Below are 21083 nucleotides of genomic sequence, written 5' to 3'. Positions count from 1 at the left end.
ACTACAGCTCCTACTGGACCCAGTTTATCTTGCAACCAAGCATTTGCAGACCATCCAGATCCTTCTGACGGTCCAAAGGCATCCCTTGTGAGTTTCAAAGCATCCACAACACTAGTCAAGTTATCAGAATTATCTGGAATCAATGTATAACAAGCATCGCCTGTTAAATTCAAAGCCACACACAGGCCACCTTGTTTAGCCAGAATGTAGTCTAGAGCCATGTCATGTTTCAACAGTGTCAGTCTATGACTCTTCTGTGTATTAGATAAATATTGAAATCCTTTGATAGTTTCATTGGCAAAACCTTGCAGGGTGTAAGTAATATTATCAATATGGTCTGCTAGAAATGTCACTCCATACCATGGAAAGATACCAATTCCCGACTTTTCTGCCAAGCTTATTCTCCAATGATAAGATTCCAAATTATGAAATTGTGCTAGCTCCCTCTTCTTTCTTGTCTCAGGAATAACATTAGACTGAACCTGCTCCAACTCCTGAGCCTTCTGATCTGTGAGAACTTCATATGGAAGCTTCAGTGTTGCCATGTAACAACATCCTGTCCATCCATAGGGTAAAAATATGTAGGCTTTATCTCCACAAACCCACCAAATATCCTTAAAATTTCCTATTGTCACGTTTGCCGGTAAAGTTTGATTTTTAACAATCAATGTTCTGCTTTGTGTACGGATCAGTGCATGAAAAGTCACAGTATACAAATCATCAGCAGCTCTATGGTCTACTACATCAAGCTGCATCATATAGAAATCACAGTCGGATATTCCCATAAACATCCCATGCCCATTGTGGGTATCATTTGAACAAAAACGATGGTCTGACTTCTAAGGTTTCACCTCTAAAGCATTGGGAACAGCTTTCCTCACATTGTCTTGCTTTTCAAGCAAATTCATATATGATAAATCTGTCAACCAAGTACAATGGGATTTAGGTCTAAACAAATGCACTGATAGAGTCATTACATAATCTCCAGCTGATTGTTACTGAAACAATACCCAAGATAATGCATGCAATTGACAAACTTTATCTAATGGTTCCGGCACTGTTTCCAAAATTGCCGGCCATATGCCTGGTGCAGGAATCCTACTACACATGGACAACTGATATTCTGGACTGATCTTACTGAATGGGTCAACTGTAGAAACCACAAATTCCTACCAGCCCAAGGGTCTGCTACCTGTAAAGTAGTAGAATCAAATCCATATGCCTTCCACTTGGCATCTCTCTTCTTTACTGCATGAACACACTCAATTACGTCCTACCATGCCTCTTCAGACATATCAAACTCACTAAACCCATTGACATCATTTAGGGATGCTCGATTATGGGAAAAATGATAATCACGACTATTTTAATTGAAATTGAGATTATTTAACACAATTAGAGAAAGAGAGAGAGTGCGCGGGGTGGGATGTGTGGGGGTCGAGTGGGGTGTGTGGGGGGGTGACATTTGAAGCTTGTCTGTGGTAATACAGACTAGTTTCTTTCCACCAGGTCTCCATAGCTATTGTTTGTCTCAGACCTGCAGTTATGTTTGGCCCAGTGTGATCTGGAAAAAATGAGTCTGAAGACCTTTTGTTTTCACATTGAAATCTGCGTCAATAAAATGTAGCGTGACATTAATATATGGCTCTATGGTCCAGCTTGACCACAGGTCCGTAGCAGTGGCGAAACATTGGACTATAGCCACGTCCTTCACAACACCCTCACCACACTCATCATACAGGGCAGGGAGACACTCCACTAACATGGAGACGAGATGGCAGTGATGCTGTTTGTCCAACGTGTTGATGAATTTCTTAAATCCCGGGTTGTTCACTGTGTTAAGTGAGAAAAAAGTTCTGTTTGTTTATAATGTTTATCTCTCACAAAAATTGAGCATTGAACAGCAAGCCCCCGTGTGCATGTCTGCGTGAACGAGCGCAACATTTCACATGCACGAATGTCGCCTGTGTGATCTTTGATAAATAAATTCCACTACACCTGTCACTTAGCTGGAGGAGGGCAGCGATTTTAGCCTCATCGCGCAAGTTCGATAGAAAATTATGGAGAAGGAGCGACGTCACCTCCCGTGTGTCCAGCCCTTAACTGGTGAGGTGTTTGCAACTCGTGCTGAATAAAACTAAAGCAGACGAGGCTGTGGGAGGAGTCTGCAGCAGAGCGCTGCAATGCCTGCTGCTCTCGATTTGCAACTGAAAACAGCACAAGAGGAAACTGCGAAAGACAAAAATAATCAGATCCTTTCATTTTTATGATCATTGAAAACCCAGATTGTAATTGCGATTAAAATTCGATTAATCATCCAGACCTAACGTCATCATCATTCTCTGGCGACTCACACTTAGTCTCTGTGAAATCCTGTACTATAGTCTCCTTATTAGTAATGTTCGAACATACTTCTTTATCAAAGCCCAACTTTTGGGTCAAGTTCACTACAGCGTTAGCGGTTGTATATGTCAATACCGGTGTCTGTGTTACAGTTACAGAATGTATTGCCACTGAAGACACTCTCCCAGTCGTGTTAGTGGAAGATTCTTCTCCCATAACTTCTTCACCAGTGTGATTTTCAGAAGTAACAGAAGTTAGCTTTGCTTCCACTGTTGTGGGGCTATTCATTATAGCTGGATGTGTCACTACTGTAGGCATAAGTGTTGATATGTTAACAATGTTTTGTTGTTTTTTTTTTTAACGGCGCTGTAGGAGACGGCTGCCTTACCAGTGTCTGCTTTACTGTTGGTGTTGTATTGCTGCTTTTGTCCAAATTTCCCTGAGGACTCTCCAAAGGGATTAATAAAGTATTTCTATTCTATTCTATTCTATTCTACCCTTGAGCACTCCTGAATCAAAGTTATAGTTGTCATCTGTCTGTCATCAGTCACACTTAAGGGAGACATTGTTGTCAGTTGTTCCTGTACTTCTGCAATGGGATACAGTCATTTGGATATGATCTAGACTTTCTATCACAAGGATAATTTTGCACGTAGTATATCCTGGTTTCCAATAATTATGAAGAGGTACAAATTCAAATTCCAAATTCAAATAAGTGCACGTATATTCTCCTTGATCTTTCCAAGTTGCATTTTTCAGAATTACTGTACAATCTCTAGACACTGCAAACCATCTCATTTTGTTAACCAAAGCAAATTTCTGTTTATTGAAAGGATCTTTGGTAACTTGAAATACTGACCATCTTATATCCCCCTTACTATTTCTCCACTCAGGAGGATGCTGGGTTCCAATATTTCACTTCCCATATTTGCATGGAAGGTAAACCATATCCCCTATATTAGCCTTGACTACTGTTTTTGAAGGGTCATGAGTTGTGAAAATCACTCTAGGTGTAATTGTAGACAGATGTGCTGTCCTTGTAGGGGTAGTGAGTTTCAAAACTACTGGAGTAGATTTAAGTTTCATCATTGTCTGTTTTGGTTGGAGTGGTGGTGCCATGGTTGTCAAGTTCCTTGGTTTATTAGCCGTGTAGGACTCGTCGCTCATATCTGCATCCATTACAACTAACATACGCACGGCATCTTCCAAAAGAGCTGAACTTGGACCATTTCTGCTTGTTCATAAACAAGGTGTCGGCATTCGTCTGCCTGTCATTAATTCATGAGGGGTCAAATGTAAGTCATGAAGCGCATTAGAGCGACAAGCCATCAAACCTAGTGGCAACGCTGCCACCCAATTTAAGCCTGTATGTTGGCAGATCTTAAGAATTCATATTTTCACACAGACCTTGACTCTGTGGATGACAGACTGCACCTAGGTGTTGTTTAATGCCTAATTTTTGTAACAATAACCTCACAGTTTTATTCCCAAACTCCTTGCCATTGTCTGAGGATATCCTGTCTGGAAGTCCCCACCTGTTTATGACCTCACGACACAAAAACTTTGCAACAGATTGTGCATCTTTGTGTTTGGTCGGGCATGCTTCAGTCCATCGTGAAAATCTGTCTACAGTGACCAGCATGTAACGTTTAACTTCCCCTTCATGATTTCGCCATAAACCAGTAGAGTCCTGAGTGGCTCCTCTATCTCTCCACAATTGTTTATCCATCCCAGGAGCAAACTCCTGTAGTGAGATTTCATCTCTAAGAGTAATTTTGTCTTCTAACTCTAGTTCATGTGTGACCAGAAGAATCTTCCCTGGTCTATCAGCTCCTGTGACTGCTTATGCCACTTCATCCGCCGCTTTATTTCCCCGAGCGATTCGTGACATGTCCGCATTGTGTGCAGCACACTTAGTTATTGCTATTTCTTTAGGCTTCATCGTGGCCTGCAAAAGTTTCAGTATCTGCTCGTGATGTTGTATCGGAGAACGGTCTGATTTTTTTAAAACCTCTACTCTTCCATACTGAACCGAATAAGTGACAAATGTTATGGGCATAAGCAGAATCCGTAAATATTGTCACCCGCTAGCCTTCTGCTAGCAAACATGCTTCAGTTAATCCTACGAGTTCTGCAAGCTGTGCAGCGGCACTACTTCTGCTTTTTCCACAACAAACTCAGATCCTACTGCATAACCAGCACACAATTTGTCTCCTATGCGATAGCAGGAGCCATCAGTCCAACACTCCACATCCGCTTCCTGTAACGGAAAGGCTTGCAAGTCTGACCTGAGTCTTGAAAATTTCTCTGCTTCTTGAACGCACTTGTGTGGTTCACCATCCTATGGGTTTACTGTGTCACATCTGACCAGAGTAATATCTTCCTGCTCCAGGAGCCTATGATAATCTCTAAGTTTAGGCATGGTCAGTGTGTATTTGCCATAAATTACTCAGACTATGATGGGTAAGAATTGTCACTGGGTAACCTATCGTGACTGATGGTGCTTTATCATACATCAGAGAAACTCCTACTAATGCTCTGTAGCATATTAGTAGTCCTAGCTCCACTTCAGAGAAAACAGTAGAATAATAAGAAAGAGGCTGAGGTCTAATTTCTGTTCCTGTTGGGAGGCAAATAACCGCACACATGTATTTGCCTCCAGTGGAAGTGGAGATGTACAACAAAATTTTTTTAGAGTAATCAGGCAGAGCTAATGCTGAAGCTTCCTGTAGTCTCTGATCGTTTCAAATGACAGAAGGCCATCTTGAGTCCAAGAAAGATTGCTATGAAGATGAGCAGTTCCAGTGTCTTTAATCATAGCTCTCAATGGTCATGTTAAGCTGGCGTATTCCTCCACCCAGGCTGATGAATAGCCGGTGATCCCCAAAAATGTCATCATCTCTGACCATTCTTGGTTTTGGAGCTTTTCTAATAGCTTCCAGGTGACTGTCGGAGATACTTTGGTGTCCTTGGGTTATCGTCTGTCCCAAGTAAACCACTCTCTCTTGGCAATACTGCAGCTTTTCTGAGAAGCTTTATGTCTCTTTTCCGCCAGTATCTGCAGTAGTTTGATGGAGTCTTTGTGACACGTTTCCTGGTCTGGTTAACAGATGATGATGTCATCTACATACTGTACAATTGTACTGCTCAGTTCCTGGTCGATCGGTGCCAAGTCAACCTTTAGCACTTTGTTGAAGATGTGTGGACTGTGTTTGAAGCCTTGTGGTAATCTTTTGTATTGGCTGAATTGATCTTTAAATGTAACACAATGAAATGTATAGCTTCTGGTGGGATTTGAGCAAGCAAGGTATGAGAATCTGGGGGTAATCGACCACTACTTCTTTCACTGCTCTTAATCATGGGCCATATGGTTTCTTTATGGGCAGTAGAGGCGTATTGCTTTGAGGGCTCTATGTTATTTCCAGAATATCAGTTTTCACCAGTCCATCAATTTCCGATTCATTTTTCTGGATTGCTTCTTCTTTAAGAGGATATTGATTTCTCCAAGGAAGTCTGGCTACTGGTCGAAGATCCACTTTCCCTGGCTGAGCAGATTTCACCAGACCTATGTCGCTGCTGTGTCATGACCACAGACATTCTGGAACTTGTTGCAGCATTTCTCTTCTCATGGAATCAGAATCCCTCATGACGCTGAAGACCGACTCCTGTGCCATCTGCACCACTTGTGGTCGGCCATGGCCTTGAGCTGAAATCATGATCTTAATGAATTGATCATCCTTGCTTCTCCAGATGAGGTGATTCTCTTTTAGTGGTGTAAAGATAGCTTTCTCTGCTTCCGCCATCATCTCTCACATGTTTCTGCTCGTACTCTTCTGCTATACTCAAGGTTACATGTGGAACACTTTTTGGGACGTCATGCTCTCTGTTCAAATAATCATCCTTGGTTATCTTCATAGCTGCTCCTTTAGGTCCCAGAATTATACAGCTTGATTGAAGTTGCACTTGCTTTGGTTGTCTGTTCAGCCACTCCTTCGACTCGTGTGAAGTCGAGTTATACATTTCTGTAGAAAGAATCCTCCTTCCTGAAGACCTTGGGTGGACACACAACTCCAATAGCTGGTGTTAAAACAACCTCACATAGTTGTGTCTCCACCAGAACCAGTCTGACTAAGGGTCTGAGGACGGACCAGATAAAGGTCATCTTACCCTCGTAGTGAACTTTTAACAGAGGATGTATATGAAGAGAATAAACCTTAAAAGTGAATAAAAGCATGATGAGTAAAAATGTACAATGTAAAAAAGTGTAATATAGTAACAATCAGTGTAAATACAATTTATAAATGAATATAGTAAAGGAAGTAATTATAGTTGTGATTATAATATTATATATAGAGCATAATAATAATTGAATTTCCCTTTGGGATTAATAAAGTATTTTTCATTTCATTCATTTCATTTCATTCATTTCATAATAAGTAAAATTTCTTCCACAATTTCCTGAGAGTCTCTTGGTCTTGGTCATTCTGATCGTGCACCTTCCTGAAAAGTTCCACTTGGTGAGCAATGTGGTCTGTATAAACTCCTTTGGTCATGCTTCCAAGACCGACCACTTCTGCGAGCTTGCTTCTCACTGGTTGAGACAACCCCTTCTGAATCTTGGCACACAGAATCGATTGTTCCATTTGGTTCAGATCTGGATTATTTTCTGTTACACCTCTCCATACTTGATGAGCTCTAGACACATAGGATCTTGGATTCTCCTCCTGGCCCAATGGCTCAATAAAAATATTGTCAGGGTGGACATTTGTCAGAAATGTCTCTCTTAGAGCCCTCCATTCTCGGCCTCGATTTGTGGCAAACAGTTCTGGATTGTATACAGATGTCCCCACATAACGGCCAAGTCCCGCTTTCTGCAGGATGTCCTCCATGGCAGGAACTCCTAAGATGTTAGCCAAAAGTTGTTCGACATCTCCTGTGGCCAGCTGTATTCCCACACATATCTGCTCCAGTTTAGAAATCCATGGATGTGCTCCATCGTGAAGAGACGGTAATTTCTCCAAGATGTCCGACAAATCAGTGTTTTGCCAGGGTTTATACTCCGAGTTCAGTCCACAGACAACCACTGAACACATCTTGCCGACTAGCTTTCTTCTTCTTGGGCGGAAGAAATATGTTGCCTGTGGCTTTTTAGAAAGCTTCTTCTGCAGCTTCTTCTTCTGTGTCTGGAGTTCCTGTAACTGGTCCTCAAGCGCCTGTCGATTCTCTTGGCTGCTGGCTTTATCCAAATATGACAGGCATCCATCAACGCTCTTTTCAAGTTCCATCAGCACTTGTTGGCTGTCATCTTTGGTCTCTGTACTCGTGGTATGTGGGTAAAACTCAGAGCCTTCACTCTCAGAGTCTTCATTGCTGTCGCTGTCAGAGCTATCAGGAGGTGTCATTTTTGAGATCCTTTTTCATTTGTAGCTCAGCTCCTTTTCTTTCTGCTTTGGCCAATATCTCTCTTATGGCAGAATTGTATCCGTCTCTGGCTTCCTCCAGATCACTCTGAGCCTTGTCTCCAGGTTTCTTCTTTGTTGTCTTCTTTTTACTCTTGAGGCTTGGATACATGTGAATGGTCGTTGTTGCTTGTCCCATTTCTATTATTTGGTTGGCATCATCAGTGACATGATAACTGCTTTCATGGGAAATCACTGGGAGCTGAGGATAAACATCCTGAAATTTCACTTCTTTCTCACACGGTGGGGGGCTCTTTACTGCAGCTGTGTGAGAGACGGGTGTGTTGATCTCTGCCATTAATTTCTCTGTAGCCTTTCTGATCTGTGAGATGTCTTCTCTCTGTTTTTCTTCTTTCTCTTTCGTTGCTTTCAGAAGTCTCTGTCGCGCCTTGTCAAACAGCTGAAGAACTCCCAGCTCCTTTTGTCGCTTCTGTCCTCTTCTTCCTTTCTTCTGGTCTGCTTTGTAAGTGGCCACCAGCACTTGAACTGTTTTGATTACTTCTGGATTAAGTGTCCCCTCGATCGGTCAATGGCGGTCAATGCTTGACCAGCGCCGGTTCCACTGTTTTTTTTTTTAATCTTGGCTATACCTTTAAAAGGAGGGTTGCTCTGCTGGACTAAATCAACTGGAGTAATTACAGTCGAAGATTTGTCATCCTTTTCTGACATGATGCCAACTTTCTATAATTTTCTACTTTATAAGTTAAAAAGGAAATTGTTCAAAAAGTAGTATATCAAATGCTATGTTATTACACTCAGTTTTTATTAAATCTATTTATTTATCTATTTTTTTATTTTTTATTTCGCTTTCATAAACCTACAAAACAAATTTACCAACTTCAGAGGGAACCAAAAGCCATTAATTATTAACAAAACAAAATCACATCAAAGACCACATTATAATATTAGTGAACCACTCTTTCGATAGTCCATTTAAACCTTCGATGAATTTATTGCTTTAAATATATAAATGAATAATGAAATATTTTACCAATCGACCAGTAGCCAAGTTTTTCTGTCGGAGTACATATACTGTGTAATCTCTGATATGTGTCTTCTAATATGTGTATGTAGCACTTATCTTAACTCAAGGTAAAAAAGGGCAATAAAGGTTTCACAACAGAATGAACTGTTAGGCTAGCAGCAATAATATGGGTGTTAATCGAAGACCTAGAATCACTCCAGGAGGATGCAGACCAGGATAATAAACACCAGACAGCAAAAGCTTTATATGGATGCCTTGTTATTAATAGTAATAATTAAAGTGCAAAATATTTACAATGAAATTTTGGGTAAAAGGTGCTGCTAATTCAGTTATTCTGTCATCCTAGTTTTTAGTCCGAAGGTGCCTTAGTGACTTAAACACTAATCAATATATATAAATATAAAGAAAATCACCTATATACAAGAGTATGGCTGAAACGAACCTAGGGCCCATCCTCTTAAGAGCAGGATAGGAAGGGCTACATACACATAAAGAACTTGATAAAATAAAGTGATAAAAAAGTAATAAAATATAATAAAATAAAACATGAATTAAATAAAGATACAATAAAATTTAGTTAAAAGCTAAGCTAAAAAGGTCTTGAGTCTCTTTTTAAAGGGGTTCATAATTTAAAAGCAGGTCTGATCAATAAGAAGGCCCAAGACCATTGAGACATTTATGAATAATTAAAACAACCTTACTATCAATCCTGAAATGCACGGGGAGCCAATGCAGCAATTTTAGAACAGGTGAAATGTGTTCCTGCTCTCTGGTCCTAGTCAGAACTAGTTGTAGGGCTGAAACACACTTTTTGGGAAGACCAGAGAGCAGGGCATTACAGTAATCTACGTGCTGGCAAGAGAAAGAAATGGGTGACTGGCGTTTTTTAAGATTTTGTCTTTGTGGCATACTGGTTTGTTTTAGTGATGTAACCCTGGATGCTAAGGAAGCTAACTCTGAAGCTGGCTGTTGGGTAAAGTAAAGGGAGCTAACCCTGAAGCTAGATGCTGCGTAAAGTAAGGAGCTAACCCTAAAGTTAGCTGCTGGGTAAAGTGACGGGAGGTAACCCTTAAGCTAGCTGCTGGGTAAAGTAAAGGGAGCTAACCCTTAAGCTAGCTGCTGGGTAAAGTAAAGGGAGCTAACCCTTAAGCTAGCTGCTGGGTAAAAGTGATGGAATCTAACCCTGAAGCTAGCTGCTGCGTAAAGGGAGCTAACCCTAAAGCTAGCTGCTGGGTACAGGGAGGGGAGCTAACCTTGAAGCTAGCTGCTTGGTAAAGTGACAGGAGGTAACCCTGAAGCTAGCTTCTTCTTCACACAGGAGTCATCACTTCTCCTCTGCCTCCTGAGCTCAGTGTGAAAACAGAAAGTTTAGCAGCTGTTTCTATCTGAGTTTTCTCTGACAGTGGAGACAACAGAACTCCACCTGGACCAAGATATTTAGATTTTTTTAGTTTGTGTTGGTTGTTTCTCTTCCAGCTGGTCTCAGCTGTGTTTCTCCATCACCACCACCAGAGGGAACTAGAGAGGCACCTCCTCTGGCCCATATGGTCCAGGTGGACCTGGACCTTCTGGTACTGCTCAGTTTGATTGTAGATGTGTTTGTCATGAAGGAATCAGATGAAGGTTTGTGTTCTTTGTCTCTGTAGATGAGCTGTGTGAGCTGAAGGAGGAGAAACCCATCAGGTTGGCAGAAACTCTGACAGCCAAGGAGAGGGAGTCCCTGGAGGAGAAGGAGGAGACTGTCAGAGATGGAGAGAAGGGCCAGCAGGAGGAGGAGAAGGAGGTGAAGGAGGAGAAGTCTGATGATGAAGAGGGAGGAGGGGTGAAGAGCGAAGAGGAGGAGCTGGAGGAGCTTAGAGCTCAGGTGTTCCAACTGCTCCTTGAGCTGGAGGAGACGCGAGAAGTTTCACAGAGAAATGAGGAGAGCTTCCTTGAGCTGCAAAGTGAGGAGCTGTAGGACGAGACAATCATGTCCAACATGCCCAACAGATTTATGTGAGACACTCTCTGTCTGTCCTTCTGTTCAGGTCTGTTGGAGGAGGAGCGACTGGCCAGCGCTCACCAGGCCGAGACCTTCACCAGGCAGATCCAGAAGCTGCAAGGTCCTCACACTAAGCCTGAACCCACACCTAAACTAAAACCTAAATTTGAACCTGCACCTAATCCTAAATCTAAACCTAAAAATAAAACCTAAACCCTAATCCTGACTCAGAAGTTCTTCAGACGGACTTCATAGTGTCCTCAGAGGGACCTTAGAGTATCTTAGGAGGGTCTTCAGAGTGCATTCTGAGAGTCCTTGGAGTATCTGTGAAGAGACCTAAAGGAGCCCTTAGAGAGTCTTCTGAGTATCTTCAGAGTATCAACACATTACCAATAGCAAAATTTTTTTTGAAAAGGAACATTTCTACAACCTCCAAATTTAATTATTGTCTACAACCATCTGCACTTCATGATGTCCTCACTTTGTCTCTTTGATGGCACCCGTATCGCTAACGGAAGGAACGGCTTCTCTCTGACTCTTCTTCTCCATCTCTTGTAGCTCAGCTGCGTTCAGTCCAGGAGGAGATGAACAGCCTGGAGGAGGAGAAGGAAAGCGAGTTAGAGGAGGCTCAACAGGACTTGCGCTCAGCTCAGGAGGAGGTGCTGGTGCTGCAGCAGGCAGCTGAGGAGGTAGCGGCAGAGAGGGAAAATGACATCGCCTCCCTGCAGGAGGAGCTATGTCGGCTGAGGGCGGAGCTACAGCGTCTCCACGCATCGACCGCCGAGTATGACCTGGAGATCACATCACTGAGAGCTGAGATGAAGATGAAGAGCTACAGCACTGCGACACATGGTAACTGTCCTTAAATGCAGTAACTGTAACTGAACATGGTAACTGTAACTAAACGCCTTAACTGTAACTAAATGTGGTAAAGTCAACCGTAAAACCGGTAACTGTCTCTAAACGTGATAATCTAAACATGTTAGCTGTAACTAAACATATTAGCTGTAACTAAATGCGGTTACTGTAACTAAATGCAGTATCTGTAATCGAATGCAGTAACTAACTAAATGCAGTAACTAACCAAATGCTGTAAATGTAACTGAACATGGTAACTGTAACTAAACATTTTAACTGTAACTAAACTGATAACTAACTAAAGTGGTAATTGTAATTCAACATAATAAACGTTACTGAATACAGTAACTGTAACTAAACTTGAAAATGAAAACTAAATGTGAAAACTGTAACTACACATGGTACCAGTAACTATAAATGGTAACTTTACCTGAACGCAGTAACTGAATGTGGTAAATGTAACTGAACACAGAAACTGGAGGGAACGAGGTATCTACACTGAACATGGTAACTGCAGCTAAAAATGGTAACAGCAAGTGAATGCAGTAACTACAACTAAACACGGTAACTGCAGCAGATTGCTGTAACTGAACTGAGTAACTGCAGCTGAACACAGTAACTGTAGCTGAACTCGGTAACTATCGCTTAACACGGTAACTGTAGCTGAGTGCGATAACTTTAACTCAACGCGGTAACTGAACAAACTAAGCTGTTGTCATATGACCACCAGCTATATTAATAAGTGAACATCTGTTGTTGTTATTCTGACTGATTTCCTGATCAGGTGATGTGACGCAGCTGCAGGAGGAGTTGGTTTCTCTGACGGACAAGCGTCAAATGCTTACCAGCGATAATAAGCAGTTGAGCAGCAAAGTGGAGCAACTTCAGCAGCAACAAGACATGTGAGCGATCCTCTCAGCTGTGATGGATCACCTTCTGCTTACAGCTTTTATGTTTGTTTTATCTTATCTGTCTTATGATATACGTTATGTTACATTAAATAGAAAATTTATTACCCTGTAACTAAATGTAGAAACTGCATTAAGCACATGAAAATAAAACTGTTATAAAATTATTTGATATGTTAAAACTATATAACTCATGTTGACCCAGAAGGTTGTGCAAATACTGGGATTCAATATTTGATATATTAAAAACTTGATCAGGACTTTGATCAAGAAAACGTTTTTTTTAACAATGTTCTGCTGAACAATTAGAAAAAAATTTAAAGTTGATTTCCAAAGTGTTTAGGAAGTTCCAGGTGTAGTAACAATGCCAAAAAAGAGGACTAAGTTTTCCAAAAAGAGAAAAATGTTCGTGATTATGCATAAAGTTTAATGAGCCATGAGCTCCAGCATCACAGCTGTTCTCTAATCAATGCTACTGATTAATCAGAAATCAGTTCAGCATTTCTCTGGTGTCTGCTGGTGAACAGGTGTGATGACTCCTACCTGGCTGTCAGAGTGCTGGATGAACAGGTGAAGGTGGACTCTTACATCACCCTAACCCAACCTGGACCTGAACAGCAGGATCTGGTCCAGAAGGACCCCGGCAGCTCTGAGACCAGCACCCTGAAGGTCCAGCTGAGACAAACTGAGGAAACGGCGCAGAAAGTCCAGAGAGAGGTATGGTTAACACGCTGACGGCAGTTTGCCTGACATCCACAGTGTCTCTGACGTCTGTTCATGTTGTCATCAGTGTGAGGGTCTGAAGGTGGAGCTGGGGGAGCTGCAGCAGCTGTACGACTGCAGCCAGCGGGAACGGGCAGCGCTCCAACATGAGCTCCAGCGCTGCAAGGCCGAGCTGCAGAAGTTACTGGACAGGAAGTCACAGGTGAGAGGTGCTGCCGGGAGGGGGAGTGGGGGTCAGGTGACAGAGCCTGACTCTCTGAGGTCTTTGCAGAGGATGGAGTCAGGGAGGAATCTAGCTGTGTGCATGTTGGCTGATCACAACTGATTCTGGACCTGTCAGTGTCTGGAGCTCTGCTCATGCAGCAGTTTTATCTTTTACCGTCTGTTGCTTCTTTATTCATTGTTTGTGTGTTTCTGAGTCTGCTCAATGTCACGCCTCCTTCCCACAGAAACCAGTTCCTTGGCAGGAAACTGACAGCTGACGCTCAGGGTGTGATCACATGACCTCAGAGGGGCTGACTAAATTCAGGTTCAGTTATGGTCTGTGTAGTATATAGTGCTGCACACTGATACTAAGTGAGATGTGTGTTTGTGATGCGGTCAGTGAGTTCGGTCTGTAACTTGAAGGATGACTCGTCAAAAATAAACCATCAGTTTGTACTATCGAGTTGAGCCGACCTGTTCTGTCACACACTGTCTTCTCAGGTAACAAAAGACTGTTTACATGCTGTCAGCAGTCGGTCCAGCTTTGGTTTTCTTGATGCAAGAGTTCTCCTTGCAAGCTAAGGCTAACTGAAACTAATAAGCTGCTGCACTCCTGGAACAGCTGTGAGCACAGAAAAGATGGGTCAGTTCAGATTACCATTGCTTCTGGTGTTGGCCGACAATATTGCTGAAAACTGGAGACACTGGGAACAGCACTTCCAAATCTACATGACTGCAAGTGGTGCAGATAATAAGGAGGAAAGGATAAAAGTAGCCATACTGCTGCATGCACTAGGGGAAGAGGCTCTGGAGGTGTATAACCAACTCAATATTGGACATGGTGACGACCTGAAAGTTGTCTAAATTTTAGCAGCATTCAGAACTTACTGCCAGCCCAAGAAAACTACAGTGTTTGAAAGATACCAGTTTTGTGCACATGCTATGGTAGAATCTGTCACTATTGACAAATATGTGACTGAGCTAAAAAAAAGAGAGCAAAGAGTGAGTTTGGCGCCTCAGAAAATGACATAATCAGAGATAAGATTGAGTTCAGTCTGACAGACCAATTTCTGAAAGAGAGACTTTTGAGAGAATCGAATCTCACATTAGAGAAAGCTATTGACACATATAGAGCTGGTGAGACCACAAAAGCACAAATACAAGAAATGAGCACAGTTGCCCATGAGAAGGCATTCATGCAATGCACAAAAATAAGCACAAAGACAGTCGGCCACAGTGTGGAGGACAGAAAAACAAGCTCAGAACACGCACACTGTTGCATAAGGAATTCCTTGCTGAAAATGTGGAAAATCGCATCAGCCAAAACAGTGCCCAGCGTATGGTGTTTCTTCCCACAAGTATGGAAAGCCAGACCTCTGTGTCAAGATTTGGGTCAGGTGGTACACAGCAGAGAAAGACAGTGCATGATATAAGCCCAGAAAAAAATACGTTGTTTATTGGAGCTGTAAACACTGATCAGTAAACATGCTGGAAGCAATGTTACCCCTCTACATTTTCCCCTGGACATCCACATTTCCTCTGATCGCCCCTGGACTGTGAACGCTTCATACCTGTTGAAGAAGCCCAATAATGGCTCTTCTTCTTCAGGAAGCCAAAGTGGACAGGACTCTCTTCTCAGCTGCTGGTGAACTTTTAGAGAGACACCATAGAGAGCATCCTGTGTCTCAGTGTGACGGTGTGGTATGACAGGACCGGGTGGTGAGGACAGCTCGGGGGATTGTGGGCCACTGTATACCAGATCTGGACTCCATCTACACCACCCAAATCCAGAAGAGGGCCAGACGCATTGCAGCCAACCCCACCCACCCGGGCAATGCCCCGTTTGTACTGCTTCAATCAGGAAAGCTGGACAGGAACATTAAAACCACCACAAAAGACTCAGAGACAGCGATGAAAGCAATACCCCCTCCCCCTTTCCCCCCCCTTCCCCCCCAGTACTCAGACACACACACACACACAGACCTCCATTCTTGCACTGGAATGCACTTCATCCATCCTCTAAATATTACTGTATGATGGGAATTCTCTCATTTTTTGTAAATATAAAGGTGTTCTTATATCTTTTCTGTATTTTATATCTTTAATTTTTCCTTTTATGTGTGCCTGTTATATTTCCATTGTCTTATTTATGCGTGCTTAAACCGAGAGACTCCTCAAAATTTCCTTGTGCTTGCATAATGACATTAAAGATCTTGAATCTTTAATCAAAACCTTCTACTAGAAAAGAGGAGTTGATAGCTCAACGTGTAAGTTTTCTTTTAAGGTTGAGTTTTCTGAAGAGTACCATAAACACATGGACCCCCGAGCTATGCCAGTGTGGGAAAATACTGCTGGCAGTGATGGACAGGCTTAAAGCCACGTTTAATGACCTTTTAGAAGCAAATGTAATAGCATGTGTGACAGAGGCAACCCCGTGGGTGAACAGCTTTGTGGTCACTGAAAAGAAAGATAAATAGAGGCTTAGGGTTTGCTTGGACCCCTGTGATTTGAACACTGTAATACTGAGACAACTTTACCCCATACCAACAGCACATGATGTGTTGTGCAAACTTGCCTGTGAGAAGATATTCACAGAACTGGATGAAAAGATGGCTACTGGCAAATGAAGTTAGACAAGGTGTCATCACTGCTGTGCACCTTCAACACACCATGGGGGAGCTATCGATTTAATTAGCTACTATTGGAATCAAATCAGCAAGTGAAGTCTTTCAACAGCGCAACAGTGAAACTTTTGGTGACATTGTTGGTGTTCATATCATAGCAGATGATATGATCTTTGCAACCTCAACAGAAAAAGACATAAGATACAGAAAGTGATGGCCAGAGCAAAATAGGCAAGTGTGAAATTTAAAGAAGGAGAAAATCCAGTACAAGGTGAGCACAGTCGACTACATGGTCCACACTGTCACATCAGATGGCCTCAAGGCAGGTGGAGCAAAGGTGAAGGCCATTCCTGAAATGCTGCCTCCCACGTACCAAACAAGTCTGCAAAGGATGCTGGGTATGATCAAATACCTGACACAGTACCTTCCTGGTGATGCCTTTTTAACAGCCCCATTGATTGGGACAGCTATCACAGAAGGAAAGTGTATGACAATGGCACCATGAACATGAGGAGGCAGTCAACAACCTGAAATAGGCCCTCATAATCGCTCCTGTGCACAGGTTCTTTGATCCAAAGAAACAGATTGTCATTCAGGCTGATGCCTCTAAAGATGGCCTGGGGGCGTGTCTCATGCAGGATGGCCACCCCATAGCCTTTGCATCAAGAGTATTAAAAGATACAGAGAAGAACGTACGTGTATGAAGTAAAGGTTAAGCTGCTCTAACCAAAAACCTTTAGAATCTATTCTGCAGAAACCACATAGAGCAGCACCTTCCAGACTGCAGAGAATGCTGCTCCAGCTACAGGGACATGACCTGAATGTCACCTACACACCAGGTAAAGACTTCTGATTGCCGATCCACCTATGAGTTGCACTACAAGAACAGGACTCAACACAAACTGAAATTTTTAGCTGAAAAGCTCATCTATGTTCTGGAGCCTACAGCCGCTTTGAGAACAGGTATCATCTTAAGGCAGCAACTCCACAAATGTTGCAGGACACACATAGAAAAGGCTGCCTCAGTAAAGCAAGCATCTACACCTGAAATCATACTAGCAAATAAGGGACACTGTGTCAGTGAGAGGTGGAATAATGTCTGCAGGAGATAGTATCGTTCTGCCCAGTACCATGAGATCTGACATGCTTTAAAGACTACATGTAGCTCATCAAGGATGCACTGGTACTGGCATGGGATGTCGAGAGACATTGAAAAAATGGTGGAGACTTGTGCAATATGCCAGCAGTACCAACCTCACAACCAAAAGGAACCAGTTATCTCACATCAAATCTCTGAACTTCCTCAGATTAAACTTGAAGCTGATGAATTTGAGATTAAAGGTCAGTCATTCCTGCTTATTGAAAATTACTTTTCAAAATACCTTCAAGTGCTGATAATCAGAGACAAAACTTCCCACACTGTCGTCAGCTAAATGAAATCTGTCTTCTCCAGACTTGGAATCCCCATGGAGATAATGTGTGATCATGTCCAGTTTGCAAGCCAAGAGATGAGTGGGGCATAAAGCTCACTCATTCCAGTCTAGGGTATGCACAGTCTAATGGACTAGCTGAACGAACCATAAAGACTGCAAAACATCTGCTAAAGAAAGCTCAGCAAACACAGACCCTCATCTTGCACTACTCACTCTGAGAAACACTAATATTCTCCAGCTCAACAGCTTATGGGGACAGTCCTCAGAAGTACTCCAGCTCCAGCTCACTTCTGCAGCCTACAGTTCCAACAAGTGTGCATTCCACCTTCCAAAATCTTCAACGTAGACGATGTCAGTGCTAAAACAAAAGAGCAAAGGGGCTTCCTGATCTGCAACATGGCAGCACTGCACACATGCAGACGGAGCGAGGTAGGCAACCAGCCGTGGTGACCTCATGGAGGAGTGAACCAAGGACTGAACTGTGGCGTCATCTGGTCAGCGCTGCAGGTGCAACAGAGGAGAGCACCAAGCATCATCCAGGTGAACTCAGATTCTGATTCAGCAGAACTTGTACACATTGTCCGCCCTGACACAGAAACGACTGAAAGTGATGGTGAGCTCCCCTCTTTGTCACAGCCAGCTTAAGCAAGAAGTGGCCATGTTGTTCACCTACCAGAAAAGTACAAGGACTTTGTGATGGGCCACACATGAGAAAGCTTTAAGTGGCTATTTCAACTGCACAGCCATGTTCCAGACTGAGCAGCTTATGTTTTAAAAAAAAAGGAATGGGGAGACATGGTTAGCCTAAACAAAATCCCCACACTGTTAATTAACTTTGTTTCATGTGTAAATGCATATTGCACAGGGTGATATAAGATGTAATACAAATGTTTGCTTGCACAACAACTGTTCTGTAATTGTCAGTAAAGTAGTTAGGGTGTTTGTACTGGCAACAGCAATGTGTTGACCTGTAGTACTGTGACAAATTCACAAGCTAAAATATTGGTTACACTGTCTGTTGTTAGAGTTAGTGTGACATCATTACAGTATTACATTCTTGTTGGAAAAAGGGGGATGTAGTATATAGTGCTGCACACTGATACTAAGTGATGTGTATGTGTGATACGGTCATTGAGTTCAGTTTATAATTTGAAGGATGACTCATCAAAAATAATAGATCAGTTTGTACTCTGGAGTTAAACCTGCCTTTCCTGTCATTATACACGGTCCTCTCAGGTAACAATACTGTTTACAGTCTGGGTGTTAACATGATATCAGCCACCCCCCCGCCCCACCCCCAGCTGGAGGCTGCACCAGCTCTTCCACCCAGCTGGGGCATTAGTCCGTTTACAGATAGAAATCAGCCAGAAATCCATTCTGATTTTGGCTGACCACTGAGGTTTGTGTGCAGTTGGAAGATGATGTTCCTGATGTTGGCAGTGCTCAGACTGATGGGTGGAAAAGAGGCAAATGTTGAAAATATGTGGCAGATCAGATAAAATCCAGTTCTGTTTATGTCCCCCATCAAGACTTTGGCCAGTACTGGTCTTTATCTTCCGGATTTAGCCATGAAAATCATTCAACCTGAATGAACTCTAAACCGATGGAAGAAAAATTTTGACCTGGGACACAGACAGTGACTGGTTTAAGAATGTGTTCTTACATCAGGGCAGCGGAGTGAAGATGACTCAGGCTTACCCTGAAGCTGTCACACAGCAGAGGCTCGTCCTTGTTCAGTCCTTCAACCTCTTCTCCATGAGGTCTATTTTTTCTGCCTCCTGTCTGAAATAATATTCCCAAAATAAATTAGGTATATCTCCACAACTACTGTATAATCTTTGTCTCTACAATAAGCTGAGACATGTGGATTTACTACAGAATCAAGACATGTGTTACTGTGTCGGAGTAAATTCACCTGGATTATAGTAGAAAATGTAAATGGTTATCTCCTCCTAAAAGAAAACCACATTACTTTCAGTAGTAGTAATTCTAGGAATGAGGAAAATAAACCTAAGAATGGGTAAAGTAATCCTAGTAAATAGTAATATAGTCGTAGGAGTAAGGACAACAAAGGACTACAAAGCTCAGGTCTTTCTGGTTCTTAGACCTGATTTTTGCTTTTCTAGTTGTTGACTCGTGGACTCAACTGGGACTTTCTTCAGATCAGACGTGACTGACCTGCAGCATGTAAATGGAAAGTCGTAAATTCTGCTTCTCTTCATCCAGTCTTCCTCCTGTATCATCATCCTGCATGAATCTGAAACTTTTATCCATGACCTCTTGCGGTGAGTTGGAGGCAATGGTAAAATGTGGATGTTTGCAGTGGTAAACACATCTGGTCCCTAAACATCTCTCAGTTTTTTATTTGTTCTTATCAGTTTAACCCTTAAATCTCCATCAGATCTCCCCGAGGTCTTTCTCTTCTATTATCATCAGTGTCTCAGGAACAGTAGTATATAGTAGTGTGTAACTACGTGGGGTAAATTGTGATGGATAGTTTACCCTTTACCCATCCAGGTGGTTTAGAATCCAGCCACAAAATGTAGACTCTATCTGGTAAATCCACAATGATCCATGATAACAGCATTATTTATCACATTTTCATCATAAAAAGATCACTATCACTACTATGTTGCTAAGAGACCTGGAAATGATGATGAAGCCACTTCCTGTCAAACTATCAACCAATCAGAGAGCTTAGATTGATGGTAATGTCCAATCAAGAGCAGACTTGAGAGAATGATCTAATATTGAGAAAACGCTTGGTCACTGTTGAGTGTTATTTCTACAAAGTTCTGTTAGTAAAAAGGTTCTGCTTTCTTCTTCTGGTTGGCCTTTATGCTGCTATATCTATTGAGACATTAATTTTACATTATTTTAGCCTCATAATCTGACAGTTGAGACCATCCTGAAAACATCATGTCTGCATGCTGACTAGGAATAAAAGCTTCAGCTTTTACAAACTGATTAGGACAAATAAACCAGGCAGAGCAGAGAAAGTAATAAATGTCCTGGAGTTTTAAGGGTTAAGAGGACTGAGATCAAGCTCTTTGAGTTTGAGGCTTCTTCTGTCATTCAGTCTTTCTCCTTTCCATCCGTCAAATCAGCTGATTTCCATGGCTTCCTGCTCGCCGTTCCCTCCCTCCCTTTGACTTTGTAGTTGGGATTATTTTATGGTTTTATTTTCTCCTCTCTCCACCCCCCTCCCCCACTCCTACCCTCTGTCTTCTCCCCAGAACTGCACTCGCCCATCTGAGCCCCCTGTTCTCTCAGTCCCCCTCATAGGATTCATTATAATAGTGGCCTTGATTTGGTGCTGGTGGGAGGAGCTGGCATCCTAAAGGGGACCAGGTATGGCCACGCCCTTTTTCTCTACCCAACACTTTGATTCTTTTAGCTTCTAAACCAGGGGTGTAAAATGTACAATCTGGAGGCCAAAATGTTATTTTTGGGGGGGGTTTGAATAAAAGAACATTTACAAGGCAAAGGAATAACTGGTTTTATGTCTCTTTAAACTCCACTATTGAACTTTGTCAGATTTTCTGAGTGACCCCCCACCCAACAT

The 21083-nt window shown here is 42.4% G+C and overlaps 1 protein-coding gene across 3 annotated transcripts in view; it reads left to right on the top strand.

Moving 5' to 3' along the window:
• Window positions 1-21083, top strand: part of LOC121635037 (coiled-coil domain-containing protein 136-like) — a 28071-nt gene that overhangs the window by 2962 nt on the left and 4026 nt on the right. For 2 of the 3 annotated variants that reach the window (XM_041978061.1, XM_041978059.1), the window contains exons 2-8: window positions 10434-10730; window positions 10815-10889; window positions 11327-11620; window positions 12411-12528; window positions 13062-13251; window positions 13325-13459; window positions 20755-20869. In XM_041978061.1, the coding sequence (XP_041833995.1) occupies window positions 10434-10730; window positions 10815-10889; window positions 11327-11620; window positions 12411-12528; window positions 13062-13251; window positions 13325-13459; window positions 20755-20859 (1214 nt within the window). In that variant the 3' untranslated portion in view covers window positions 20860-20869. The remainder of the gene's footprint in view (window positions 1-10433; window positions 10731-10814; window positions 10890-11326; window positions 11621-12410; window positions 12529-13061; window positions 13252-13324; window positions 13460-20754; window positions 20870-21083) is intronic. The other variant, XM_041978060.1, reaches the window with a different exon arrangement.

Source organism: Melanotaenia boesemani, chromosome 23 (assembly GCF_017639745.1).
Source record: "Melanotaenia boesemani isolate fMelBoe1 chromosome 23, fMelBoe1.pri, whole genome shotgun sequence".
Taxonomy (NCBI): domain Eukaryota; kingdom Metazoa; phylum Chordata; class Actinopteri; order Atheriniformes; family Melanotaeniidae; genus Melanotaenia; species Melanotaenia boesemani.
The sequence above is the reverse complement of the archived record's forward strand: the minus strand, read 5'-3'. Positions and strand labels throughout refer to the sequence as shown.